At 42.9% G+C, this 14,395-nt stretch overlaps 1 protein-coding gene across 1 annotated transcript in view; it reads right to left on the bottom strand.

Annotated features, from left to right (window-relative positions):
- Positions 1 to 14,395, bottom strand: part of LOC106568897 (dihydropyrimidine dehydrogenase [NADP(+)]) — a 130,603-nt gene that overhangs the window by 42,769 nt on the left and 73,439 nt on the right. The window contains exons 12-13 of the mRNA XM_014139686.3: positions 14,001 to 14,185; positions 13,526 to 13,741 (exon numbers count right to left, since the gene is read on the bottom strand). Coding sequence (XP_013995161.3) covers positions 13,526 to 13,741; positions 14,001 to 14,185 — 401 coding nt within the window. The remainder of the gene's footprint in view (positions 1 to 13,525; positions 13,742 to 14,000; positions 14,186 to 14,395) is intronic.

Below are 14,395 nucleotides of genomic sequence, written 5' to 3'. Positions count from 1 at the left end.
CTCTCTCTCTCCTACTCTTCATGGTGAGTTTAAATCCCTCTCTCTCTCTCTCTCTCTCTCTCTCTCCTACTCTTCATGGTGAGTTTAAATCTCTCTCTCTCTCTCTCTCTCTCTCCCTCTCCCTCCCTACCTCTCTCTTTTTCTCTCTCTCTCTCTCTCTCTCTCCCTCCCTACCTCTCTATCTCTCTCTTACTCTTCATGGCGAGTTTAAATTCCTCTTTCTTCTCGACCTCTCTTGGCAGTTGTTTTTAGTAGTCCACTTGTTGCCCTGTGCTGGTGGCTGACTTGCCAGCCGGGTCAAGAAGACCAAATGGAACATCACACAGCTCAATCATACCTTCAGCTATAGCTCTGGTGCCACCATGTTTGTTCTATCTATAGGTTAATCACCATGACCCTGGATTGAATGTTAAGCCATTTTATTCTATGTGACATTAGAGGGAGGGCAGCGGGCATATAATATATTGGGAGGTGATTCTATCTACTTTGTTCTGATTTCTTTGGTCCAGACAGGGCAAGTGACCTGCGTGTTAATTTACTTAGAGTTTTTTTTCTTTCTATTTGCCACTTTGATCTATGCATTTTTCATAAACAATCTGAATCTAATCCTCCTCCCATTTGTCATCTTAAGTGGTTTCATGACCCTGTAAGTTCCATTTAGAGGGAGAGGCATGCATACTCACGGTCTGGGCAGAGAACATAGTTCCTAAGGGCTGTGGCAAATTGCTTTCAATATCTCGTTTTTCTCTTTCAATCAGAGCCACTACAGCGCAGCAGCTTTCAGTGCCTGAAAAGGCATGTCTTGGGTATGACCTAAAATTGTCATCTTTTAAAATCAGTCCCTTTATCACTCTGGGAGATGCATTCATGCTCCCTGTGTTTCAAACTTTTTTGGCTCATTTTGGAAATATTCTGAGATATTCATATATTCGGAAACTATAGGCAAAGAAATGCATCTAGGAATGCCATTTCATGGCGAAGTGCTGAAAGTGTACAATTGAGCTTCACATATAATATGAAGCGTTTTCTTGCCAAACACGATGCAAAACTAAAAGGTAGCAACAATAAAAACGAGAGTGTACTTTGAGTGAAAATGTCATTTTGTGACCTACTTCCCTAACGGTGTTATAAACAGAGACACATTATGGGCAATTTAAACAATTAAAAATGCCCTCCAGCGATTGTTTTACTTTTACTGTTGAAAAGTGATATCCCATTGAAGTACTAAGTCATTTGAAAATGACTGCAAGAGAAATATAAGTGCCCTTGCCAAAGGGACTAAGTGGTCATAGTTAACACATTAGACAGAATGAACGCATGCTGACTTCAGTGATTAAAAAAACAGAAACGGTTGTCCAGTGCTTGAGAAGAATAAAGAACATTGCTGAATTCAACCCCTCAGAAGGTAAATCTCAGAACTACACTACAACGAAGTTTGTGTATCACGAGATAGGTAAGTTTGTCCTGAGAATAGTAAACCAAGATTGACATGATTCTTTAAAAAAAATTGATTCATGTGACGCAAATAATGAGCTTCACACAATTACCACAAACAACAAGCAACCAGGCAATAAATTAGCTTCTAGTACAAAGAAGGCTAAACTCATAAAAACAACACCCACTGGTAATATACAAGCATTAAAAAGTTTTTTGTTACTGTAAATCTATAAAGTTTTGACATCTATGAAGTTCTTCCCACACACTGGTAAGTAGGCAGACTTTCACAAACATAGAATGACCAATTACATAAATCTCTCATCTGTAAATTTAGACCTAGTTTTCTTATTATGATTTAAGTTTCACACATAAACTATGAGACAGGGTTCAGCTGCTAGACAGAGTTTTAATTAGCAAACAAAGTGATTTAACTCTTCAGTTTTTAGGGACATGGAAAAAGTGGCCCTTACATAAAGGGCCCTATTTCAACAAGATCCTAATACTCAGTGCTTGTAGTGGAATCTATTGAGATGCCTAATTCTGTGGTGTGTGTGTGTGTACGAACACATTTTCTTCTGTGTATTTAGGTAACGCTATGGAGTTACCCCGGCCTGTACCTGAATACCCGTGCTACACCAGCAGCAGAGGCCTCTGGGAGGAGGAGGAGCCACCCACACTGCGTCCCCTATGAGATCACACATAACAAATTGGCACTAATTTCAAGAAGATGGCCGCCTGGTCTCTGGCCCTGTATCGATTTCCCGCCTCCTTCTGCCTTCTGGACACATGCGGCCATCAGGGACAGAGTGGGAAGATGCTCACTGCTCACGTAAAAGCAGGCAGCAGACGGACAGTACAGATGGGAGAGGCTTGGCTATAAATAGGGATGACATCTAGAAGCCGGATGGTTGACTGGAGAACAACACTGAGATCCCACCACCAGAAACGGAAAACCTTAAGGGGTCAAGATGAATTAAATACGAATAAGGATACGTTATACATTTAAACAACCAGGCGGAGGTTGAATGAAGAGAGGATGAGCTTCGTATCTATCTATCTTATATGCACGGATGGTAATCCTGACATAGCGTAAGGTACGTGTTCATTCTGGAGTATGAGGGAGTTCTTGATGACTATGACTGAGAAGTATATGTTCATTCTAGGGTATGAGGGAGTTCTTGATGACTACGACTGAGAAGTATATGTTCATTCTAGGGTATGAGGGAGTTCTTGATGACTATGACTGAGAAGTATATGTTCATTCTAGGGTATGAGGGAGTTCTTGATGACTATGACTGAGAAGTATATGTTCATTCTAGGGTATGAGGGAGTTCTTGATGACTATGACTGAGAAGTATATGTTCATTCTAGGGTATGAGGGAGTTCTTGATGACTACGACTGAGAAGTATATGTTCATTCTAGGGTATGAGGGAGTTCTTGATGACTACGACTGAGAAGTATATGTTCATTCTAGGGTATGAGGGAGTTCTTGATGACTATGACTGAGAAGTATATGTTCATTCTGGAGTATGAGGGAGTTCTTGATGACTACGACTGAGAAGTATATGTTCATTCTAGGGTATGAGGGAGTTCTTGATGACTACGACTGAGAAGTATATGTTCATTCTAGGGTATGAGGGAGTTCTTGATGACTATGACTGAGAAGTATATGTTCATTCTAGGGTATGAGGGAGTTCTTGATGACTATGACTGAGAAGTATATGTTCATTCTAGGGTATGAGGGAGTTCTTGCTACCTATGACTGAGAAGTATATGTTCATTCTAGGGTATGAGGGAGTTCTTGATGACTACGACTGAGAAGTATATGTTCATCCTAGGGTATGAGGGAGTTCTTGATGACTATGACTGAGAAGTATATGTTCATTCTAGGGTATGAGGGAGTTCTTGATGACTATGACTGAGAAGTATATGTTCATTCTAGGGTATGAGGGAGTTCTTGATGACTATGACTGAGAAGTATATGTTCATTCTAGGGTATGAGGGAGTTCTTGCTACCTATGACTGAGAAGTATATGTTCATTCTAGGGTATGAGGGAGTTCTTGATGACTACGACTGAGAAGTATATGTTCATTCTAGGGTATGAGGGAGTTCTTGATGACTACGACTGAGAAGTATATGTTCATCCTAGGGTATGAGGGAGTTCTTGATGACTATGACTGAGAAGTATATGTTCATTCTAGGGTATGAGGGAGTTCTTGATGACTACGACTGAGAAGTATATGTTCATTCTAGGGTATGAGGGAGTTCTTGATGACTACGACTGAGAAGTATATGTTCATTCTAGGGTATGAGGGAGTTCTTGCTACCTATGACTGAGAAGTATATGTTCATTCTAGGGTATGAGGGAGTTCTTGATGACTATGACTGAGAAGTATATGTTCATTCTGGAGTATGAGGGAGTTCTTGATGACTACGACTGAGAAGTATATGTTCATTCTAGGCTATGAGGGAGTTCTTGATGACTATGACTGAGAAGTATATGTTCATTCTAGGGTATGAGGGAGTTCTTGATGACTACGACTGAGAAGTATATGTTCATTCTAGGGTATGAGGGAGTTCTTGATGACTATGACTGAGAAGTATATGTTCATTCTAGGGTATGAGGGAGTTCTTGCTACCTATGACTGAGAAGTATATGTTCATTCTAGGGTATGAGGGAGTTCTTGATGACTATGACTGAGAAGTATATGTTCATTCTAGGGTATGAGGGAGTTCTTGATGACTATGACTGAGAAGTATATGTTCATTCTAGGGTATGAGGGAGTTCTTGATGACTATGAGTGCAGAGCTAATTCCACATTATTGTTACCTTCTGAGGGCGGCCTGTGTGACACTCTTGTTGTTTGCAATAGCTAATTTGAGATACACATACAGTATTTCATATTATTGGTTAGAGCAAACAATATCTATTATTGTTTCTCAGCCCTGCCATCCTCTGCCTCTCCATATCTCTGCAGTGCATCTCACACTTACCCCTGTTTCTTCTGCCTATCAATGACAGTTTCCTATCTTTACCACCTAGCTAACACCCAAAGAGACACAACAACGGGAATGAATCCATTCACCAACCACTGCCTGCTATTCTAGGCGTACCCCTAATTAAGCATCTAGCTTAATTAGACAATTTACTGGGTAATTAGTAGGCAATTAGCTGACATCTCTCTGATCTTTGCAGTACTGACTGCTTTGACAGCTCGGGCTCTGTGATATACGCTCTGGGTCCTCGCCAGCCTATGGCCATTTTCACTTATACTGCAGCTCAGTGGGGCGGAAATGGCACCTTGGTGCTTTGCCTGATTAAATATAATGTAACTGCAGGGGATATACATCTGTTTCATGGCCTGGAACATCCTTCCAATCCCATTTCACTGGCTCCACCGGGAACAGTTTTGACCACTGTTGACAGTCTGACAACGCCATCAAGAAATGCCAATGATCATCCAGCATAATTGTGCTGTAATGACAGGGGAGATGGGTAGACGAGGAAATGTAGAACGAAGCACTAGGACTTCCAAAATGGCCTTTTAGGTACGTTAATGTTTGGAGGAAACGTCTTAATCCTTACTCGTGTGATCATGTAGGCTAATTCTTTGACCTGTCTATGCTGTGTGTGAGTTTGCATTATTCAGTTGCATGTGTGTGAGAGACTATACTATACTGAACAAAAATATGAATGCAACATGCAACAATTTTACTGAGTTACAGTTCAAACAGTTCAAGTCGGACGTTTAAATGTATTTGGCTAAGGTGTATGACATCTAAATTTTTCACAATTCCTGACATTTAATCCTTGTTAAAATTCCCTGTCTTAGGTCATTTAGGATCACCACTTTATTTTAAGAATGTAAAAGGTCTGAATAATAGTAAAGATAATTATTTATTTCAGCTTTTATTTCTTTCATCACATTCCCAGTGGGTCAGAAGTTTACATACACTCAATTAGTATTTGGTAGCATTGCCTTTAAATTGTTTAACTTGAGTGAAACGTTTTGGGTAGCCATCCACAAGCTTCCCACAAAAACTTGGGCGAATTATGGCCCATTCCTCCTGACAGAGCTGGTGTAATTTTTGTTGGGCACTCCAATACCTTGACTTTGTTGTCCTTAAGCCATTTTGCCACAACTTTGGAAGTATGCTTGGGGTCATTGTCCATTTGGAAGACCCACTTGCGACCAAGCTTTAACTTCCTGACTGATGTCTTGAGATGTTGCTTCAATATATCCGCATAATTTTTCTCCCTCATGATGCCATCTATTTTGTGAAGTGCACCAGTCCCTCCTGCAGCAAAGCACCCCCACAACATGATGCTGCCACCCCAATGATTCACGGTTGGGATGGTGTTCTTTGGCTTGCAAGCCTCACCCTTTTTCCTCCAAACATAACGATGGTCATTATGGCCAAACAGTTCTATTATTGTTTCATCAGACCAGAGGACATTTCTCCAAAAAGTACGATCTTTGTCCCCATCTACAGTTGCAAACCGTAATCTGGCTTTTTTATGGCAGTTTTGGAGCAGTGGCTTTTTCCTTGCTGAGCGACCTTTCAAGTAATGTTGATATAGGACTTGTTTTACTGTGGATATAGATACTTTTGTACCTGTTTCCTCCAGCATCTTCACAAGGTCCTTTGCTGTTGTTCTGGGATTGATTTTCACTTTTCGCACCAAAGTACGTTCATCTCTAGGAGACAGAACACATCTCCTTCCTGAGCAGTATGACAGCTGTGTGGTCCCATGGTGTTTATATTTGTGTACTATTGTTTGTACAGATGAACTTGTTACCTTCAGGCGTTTGGAAATTGCTCCCAAGGATGAACCAGACCTGTGGAGGTCTACACATTTTTTTCTGAGGTCTTGGCTGATTTCTTTTCATTTTCCAAATGAGTCAATGAGGTTGAAGGTAGGCCTTAAAATACATCCACAGGTACACCTCCAATTGACTCAAATGATGTCAATTAGCCTATCAGAAGCTTCTAAAGCCATGCCATCATTTTCTGAAAAATAAAAACGAGTTTTAATAACGCCAACCTAAGTGTATGTAAACTCCCGACTTTAACTGTATAGGTAAATCAGTCATTTGAAATAAATAAATTAGGCCCTAAGCTATGGATTTCACATGGCTGGGCACGGGCACAGCCATGGGTGGGCCTGGGAGGGCATAGGCCCACCCGCTTGGAGCTGTGCCCAGCCAATCAGAATTCGTTTTTCCCCACAAAAGGGCTTTATTAAAGACATAAATACTCCTCAGTTTCATCAGCTGTCCCAGTGGCTGGTCTCAGATGATCCTGCAGGTGTAGAAGCTGGATGTGGAGGTCCTGGGCTGGAATGGTTACATGTGGTCTGCAGTTGTGAGGCCGGTTGGACGTACTGCCAAATTCTCTAAAATGACGTTGGAGGCGGCTTTTGGTAGAAAAATGAACATTCAATTCTCTGGCAACAGCTCCGGTGGACGTTCCTGCAGTCAGCATGCCAATTGCACGCTCCCTCAAAACTTGAATCATCTGTGTCATTTTGTTGTGTGATAAAACTTCACATTTTAGAGTTACCTTTTATTGTCCCCAGCTAAGGTGCACCTGTATAATGATCATGCTGTTTAATCAGTTTTTTGATATGCCACACCTATCAGGTGGATAGATTATCTTGGCAAAGGAGAAATGCTCATTAACAGGGATGTAAACAAATTTGTGCAGAAATTTTAGAGAAATAAGCTTTTTGTGCGCATGGAACATTTCTGGGATCTTTTATTTCAGCACATGAAACATGGGACCAACACTTGTTGTATTTATATTTTTGTTCAGTATATATGTTCATGTGTGCAGTCTGTGGTAAATCCATGTTCTAAAGAAACATATCCGCCTTTACTATTGCAATCATTCAGTTCGATTTGATCAATCGCAAGGGGAGAGAAAACTTGGATATGTTTGTGTGTGTGTGGTGAGAGTGGTGTTGCATGAACTCCAGTCAATGACCCGCACATGAAACAAAAGCAAACTTAATTCATTATCTCTCTTTTTGAAACCTGTTGATGAAAGCCGCTCATGCCTCCAGTTCAGTTTGATTAGTGAGACCTCCTGGACGGGAGCCAAGGCAGCCCTTAATTCTGTATTATTTTTATTTAACCTTTAACTAGGCAAGTCAGTTAAGAACAAATTCTTATTCATAATGACGGCCTACCAAAAGGCAAAAGGCCTCCTGCGGGGACGGGGGCTGGGATTAAAAATATAATAAAAATATAGGACAAAACACACATCACGACAAGAGAGACTCCACAACGCCACATAAAGAGAGACTAACAACAACATAGCATGGCAGCAACACATGACAACAACATGGTAGCGGCACAAAACATGTTACAAACATTATTGGGCACAGACAACAGCACAAAGGGCAAGAAGATAGAGACAACAATACATCACGTGAAGCAGCCACAACTGTTAGTAAGAGTTTCCATGATTGAGCCCTTGAATGAAGAGATGGAGATAAAACTGCTAATTTTGACTGTTTTTTGCAGCTCATTCCAGTCGGTAGCTGCAGCAAACTGAAAATAGGAGTGACCCAGGGATGTGTGTGCTTTGGGGACCTTTAACAGAATATGACTGGCAGAATGGGTGTTGTATGTGGAGGAGGAGGGCTGCAGTAGGTATCTTAGATAGGGGGGAGTGAGGCCTAAGAGGGTTTTATAAATAACAATCAACCAGTGGGTCTTGCGACGGGTACACAGAGATGACCAGTTTACAGAGGAGTATAGAGTGCAGTGATGTGTCCTATATGGAGCATTGGTGGCAAATCTGATGGCCGAATAGTAAAGAACATCTAGCCGCTCGAGAGCACCCTTACCTGACGATCTATAAATTATGTCTCCGAAATCTAGCATGGGTAGGATGGTAATCTGAATCAGAGTTAGTTTGGCAGCATGGGTGAAAGAGGAGCAATTACGATAGAGGAAACCAAGTCTAGATTTAACCTTAGCCTGCAGGTTTGATATGTGCTGAGAGAAGGACAGTGTATCGTCTAGCCATACTCCCAAGTACTTGTATGAGGTGACTACCTCAAGCTCTAAACCCTCAGAGGTAGTAATCACACCGGTGTGAAGAGGGGCATTCTTCTTACCAAACCACATGACCTTTGTTTTGAAGGTGTTCAGAACAAGGTTAAGGGCAGAGAAAGCTTTGTTATAGAACATTTAACACAAAATCCTGGGAGGGGCCAGCTGAGTTTAAGACTGTATCATCTGCATTTGGATGAGAGAGCTTCCTACTGCCTGAGCTATGTTGTTGATGTAAATTAAGAAGAGCGTGGGGCCTAGGATCAAGCCTTGGGGTACTCCCTTGGTGACAGGCAGTGGCTGAAACAGCAGATGTTCTGACTTTATACACTGCACTCTTTGAGAGAGGTAGTTAGCAAACCAGGCCAAAGACCCCTCAGAGACACCAATACTCATTAGCCGGGCCCACAAGAATGGAATGGTCTACTGTATCAAAAGCTTTGGCCAAGTCAAAAGAATAGCAGCACAACATTGCTTAGAATCAAGGGCAATGGTGACATAATTTAGGACCTTTAAGGTTGCAGTGACACATCCATAACCTGGGAAACCAGATTGCATACCAGAGAGAATACTATAGACATCAAGAAAGCCAGTCAGTTGATTATTGACAACTTTTTCCAACACTTTTGATACACAGGGCAAAATAGAAATTGGCCTATAACAGTTAGGATCAGCTTGATCTCCTCTTTTAAATAAAGGATGCACCGTGGCTGCCTTCCAAGCAATGGGAAACTCCCCAGACAAGAGAGACAGATTAATAAGGTCAGATATAGGCGATGATAGGGGCAGCAACCTTAAAGAAGAAAAGGTCTAAACCATCTGACCCAGATGTTTAAGGAGCTCCTTTAGCACCTTGGACTCAGTGACCGCCTGCAGGGAGAAACTTTGTAGTGGGGCGAGGGAAAAATAGGGAGGACCATTGGGGATAGTCGCATTAGAAGGGGTGGAAGATGAGGAAATGTTGGACAGGCAAGGTGGCATGGCTGAGTCAAATAGGAATCCTGACTTAAGGAAGTGGTGATTAAAGAGCTCAGCCATGTGCTCCTTGTCAGTAACAACCACATCATCAACATTAAGGGGCATGGGCAGCTGTGAGGAGGATTTATTCTCCAGGTCTTTAACCGTTTTCCAGATCTTCTTGGGGTTAGACCCACAGAGAGAGAACTGCTCCTTAAAGTAACTAACTTTGGCCTTCCGGATAGCCTGAGTGCACTTATTTCTCATTTGCTTGAATGAGAGCCAGTCAGCCTGAGTATGCGTGTGCTAAGCCTTTTGCCAAATTTAGGTCTTGGTCAGGTGGTTTAAGCATGTCCCAATTTAGGTCACCTAGTAGAACAAATTCAGACTTCGTGTAAGGGGCCAAGAGAGAGTTTAGGGAAGGTAGGGTGCAGGCCGGTGTTGATGGTGGACGATAACACCCAGCAACAGTCAACAAAGAGCTATCTGAAAGTTTAATGCTTAAAACCAGCAAATCAAACTGTTTGGGGACAGACTTGGTGGAGACAACCGAGCACTGAAGCTGTTGCTTGGTAAAGATTGCTACTCCACCACCTTTGGAAGATCTGTCTTGCCGAAAAAGGTTATAACCAGAAAGGTTAACATCCGTGTTCAAAACACTCGTTCTTAACCACGTCTCAGTAATGACCAACACGTCTGGATTGGAGCTTTGAACCCACATTTTCAATTGATACATGTTAGGTAATAAGCTACTAGTGTTAACATGCAGAAAACCCAGGCTTGTAAAAGAGCAGAAATCAGTGAAGAAGATATCAGAGCACAAGTCAGAATTGGTGCTAGCAACAGTAGATGGGCCAAGCTGTACATGCCCATTTCCAGATATCATAAGCAGTAATACAATCAGCGCACGGCAGTGTTGATTTATGACATTTGAATGGCAACAATATCATATTGTACAGCAATTTCATCAGGTAACATGAATACAAAGCTGGCGGTAGGTGGTTAGAATAGGATGGGAGGCCAAGAGTCCATGTAAGCAATAGAGAGTCAGAGTCCCGAGTGTGGGAACAAACAAACATAGTCTGTCCCACGGTTGGGTAAACAAGCAAGTTTACCCAACTCTCCCTCCCTGGGAGATGTGAAGGTCCTGTAAGCAGTAAGTCTCTTTCTCTCACACACACACACACACACACACACACACACACACACACACACACACACACACACACACACACACACACACACCAGTTAGAGAGGCTAATTGAGCCGTAAGGGTTCAAACCTCTTCAGATCCATGTGCTCCAGCTTCACAAGACCCAGTGAATCTACCTGGGATCGTCTCATCACATCAATTGAGGATAGAACTGGTCAGTGTTCAGGACCGCGACCGCGACCCCTTCAACAGCAGCCCAAGCTGCTTGACTGTCATGTCACTCAGTGAGGAGATGTGGTTGAGACAGGGTTTACCACCAGGTTTACGAGGACTCTGGTCTGATCCCTATGTCCTTGATTTACATCCCACGGTAGAAGCAATCCTCGCCAGAAGGGAAAAAAACATTTACATATGCAATGTAGTTCATTAATTATAATGAATGGAAGTGCCGCCTGCAAGTTTAAGCGAGTGGGCTTCCGCTGTATCGCGCCATACGGCAATTAGCTATTCCGCACACGCACACCGTGTTAGGATATTTCCATATCCACTGTGACAATCAGGCCATGCGCCCTGAATGCTATCGACGCGGAGCGGCTGGGGTGTTGCGATCGGGGGGGGGGGGGGGGGGGGGGGGCTTGGCGGGTGGGGGGAGAACAGGATATTAAAAAGAAGTCCCTCATGTTTAGGGTATAATGATGGAACAGAGGAGCACTGTTGACACAGTACTTTCTTTATCCTTCTCAGGGAGAGAGACAGGAGAGGCTCAGTGCAATAGTTTGACACACAAAGCACACAATAGAGTGCAATATGATTTCTGTTTACAGAGATATGAGCTGGGGGCGAGCTGCTGTGCTGCTGGTAAGCAGGAGCTATTGGGGAATAGTAAGCTTAGCACATGGCACTGACACTGACCAGTATGAAGAGCAAAAGAGCGCTAGCGAGTGAAAAATCTAACACAACGCCACTGTACACATTCCAAGTCAAATGCACTTATTTTTTTTTCGAGAGCACATTTCTTACAGGGGATGTATTTCAAAGTGCTTGACAAATAAAATGAGTCACTGAGAGGGAGGAAGTGAGGTTAAAAATATGGAGTCCAAGGTGTTTAAATGTATTTGTCCAGAAAATACATCCACAGGTTCCATGTGAGTACGGTGTTTTTCAATGCTCAGGGAAATGTACAGGTTAGTTAGGTAGTAAAGCCTACACAGCAGGATCTGTACAGCACATGCCTTGGAATGTGGACTCAACTTTAGAACACTTTCAAGGTGAAGGAAAATGCCTGAAAAACATTGATACTCGTTGAACTATCCCTCTAAGTAGTGTTTAAAGGGATAAACAGACATGATGTTTAGAGGCAGGCTAGTTGCAACTGTAATAACCACTTTGGATAAAAAAAAAAAAAAAAAAGTAAAACACTAATAACTCTAATGTCTAATGAATTACTCTTAGTGGTTGGACCATCATCCTGCAGTGTGCTTCTTGAAAAACTGTCACTCTTAGCACTATAGATTCAAGTCCTTATTTATTATTTTTCAGGCAGAAACCAATTTCTTAATTTAATTTGAAAGCTTGGCGAGACTTCTACCAATTAGTCATAATAGATTTTTTTTCAACCGTTCGGAAAAAGCATGGCACCTTTTGGCCTAACCAAATACTCTAACAAATTCTCAACCGTCTGGTAACAGATTTCCACTCAATTTTATACGAGATAATAATTTCTTCACCACAGTCGGAGACAAAAAAACCTTAATGTGAGGTTGCACCTGATGCACTACCCTAATTGTTGCCATAGCGATGCCTTACACAACTCCGAACAAGCACTCCTTGTTTGGTCTCTCTTTTTTCAGCAAATTTCCATTTCTAACTACACTAATATAGAGCTGCCAGCGAGAACAGAGCAAACAGATGTTACTGATTAATTTCCCCATCACTAGAATTAGAAAGTAAATTAAAACAAAAGATTTTCTGCTGGAGCTCAATAAACAACTAATGGCTTTCTATCTCTCTCTCTCTCTCTCTCTCTCCCTCTCTTCTTTCTCTTTTTTTTCACTCTCCTGTCAAGAGCAAATGTTACATTGCTAACAAGGCAGATGCATCTTGTTCTAATGGGAGCGTGTTGGTTTAGCTGGAGTGTCTGCCACCTGACGGGAGCTCATTACCGGGGAGCGTGTTTGCGTGTGAGGAGCGCTTTATTGCATTCCTTTATGAGTTATTAGGGCTTTATTAATGCACGCGTCTGCGGATGGAGGCTGCTTTTATGTGCTACCGTTATGACTTATCGGAGCCTTGGCCAAGGTTAGAGAGGCTCAAAGACAAGACACAGAGACACGCAGCGGTCTGTTCATACTGCTTACATACTCAACACTTTGAAACATTTGCGTGCACGCATATGTCAAAAACATCAGTGTTGCTCCTGGATCATCTTTGATTTGATTTGTCGCTAGAAGCCGCTAGATGACGTTTTGCCGTTGCTGCGATGACGTCACGGCACCAATTTGCCTTGTTGTGGCACAACTGCGGTCCCCCGATGTAGTGTTTTCGCTGCACCCCACCTCTCCTTGTGCTTCTATGCCTGCATACACGCCATTGCTGCAACTTCTGTTGCACAGACAGCTTCTCCCACTCTTGTTTGCTGCAGAATTGAGTGGGAAAAGTTGCTAAATGCTATCAAAACCATAGAAGTCATCTGTTTCAAAACTCCCCAAAGGCAACCTGAAAAAAGTAGCTGGATTTGTCGCTAGTCTCTTTTAGCAGTAAGAGTCGCTGGAGGTGTCTGAAAACTTGGCAAATATAGCGACAATGTCGCTAAATTGGCAACACTGCACACACATACACACACAACTATTAACAGCATACTTCTAATGTGCATGTGTGCATCTCTCTCTCTCTCTGTCTCTGTCTGTCTGTACCTTGTCCAGTCCAAAAGTCTTGGTGAGAGCAAAGCCCCAACCCTGTTGGAAAGCCCTGCGGATCATGGCTGTGCTGGTGGTGGGGGGAGCACTGGCCAGGCCAAAGGGGTTCGGGAAGGTGATGCCACACATCTCCACACTGATGTCCACCGTGTCGATGGCACAGTTGAACAGAGGCAGCGCGGGGGTGCTGTCCACTGTCTGGCCGTGGAGGGACTGTAGGGAACAGAAGCAGAATTGCAACACATTTTATGAAGGCATTATCATAATTGTTGTAGTCGTCATCATTATTGGCTCTGCGGTATTCATTAGGCACCAAATAGGGTAAAAACAGACAAACAGGGAGGGACTAGCTGGACATGTCCAACAAGACATGTTTCCATTCTAAAACGTTTTGCTACGGTGTGCAGTAATGAATACGACCCATGTGTAATAGCCCATTCTCTCTGCAGCAGGTCATAGTTGTCCCACCCACCTGGAGGTACTTGTGGATGTGCCAGGAAGCCTGCTTTCCGTCATTGACAGACTCCACTGTGGTGTTGGCCAGGCCTGCGATGTCTCCGCCAGCGAACACCCAGGGCTCACTGCTCTGCATGCTCTCAGGGTCTAGGTCTGGAGTGCCCCAGCGGTTCAGCTTGATGGGAGCCATGGCATCCTGGACTGTTTAGAATGAGACATAACAGACATGGTTAATATGACATTATTACAATAGACAGAAGTCCCCAAAGTTCAGGAGTCACTACATAGCAGCGGGAAGATGTTTGGGGGTTGGGGTGCTGCGACGATGGTGGGAGGGGGGTATTTCTCGCTGTGCTGCAGATGGCCGTATCGGTCTGCTGATACAGGAGTAGTAAAGGCCCAGTGCACTAT

This window comes from Salmo salar, chromosome 14 (genome assembly GCF_965601325.2).
Source record: "Salmo salar chromosome 14, fSalSal1, whole genome shotgun sequence".
Lineage (NCBI taxonomy): Eukaryota > Metazoa > Chordata > Actinopteri > Salmoniformes > Salmonidae > Salmo > Salmo salar.
This window is presented reverse-complemented; position numbering and strand designations above follow the sequence as displayed.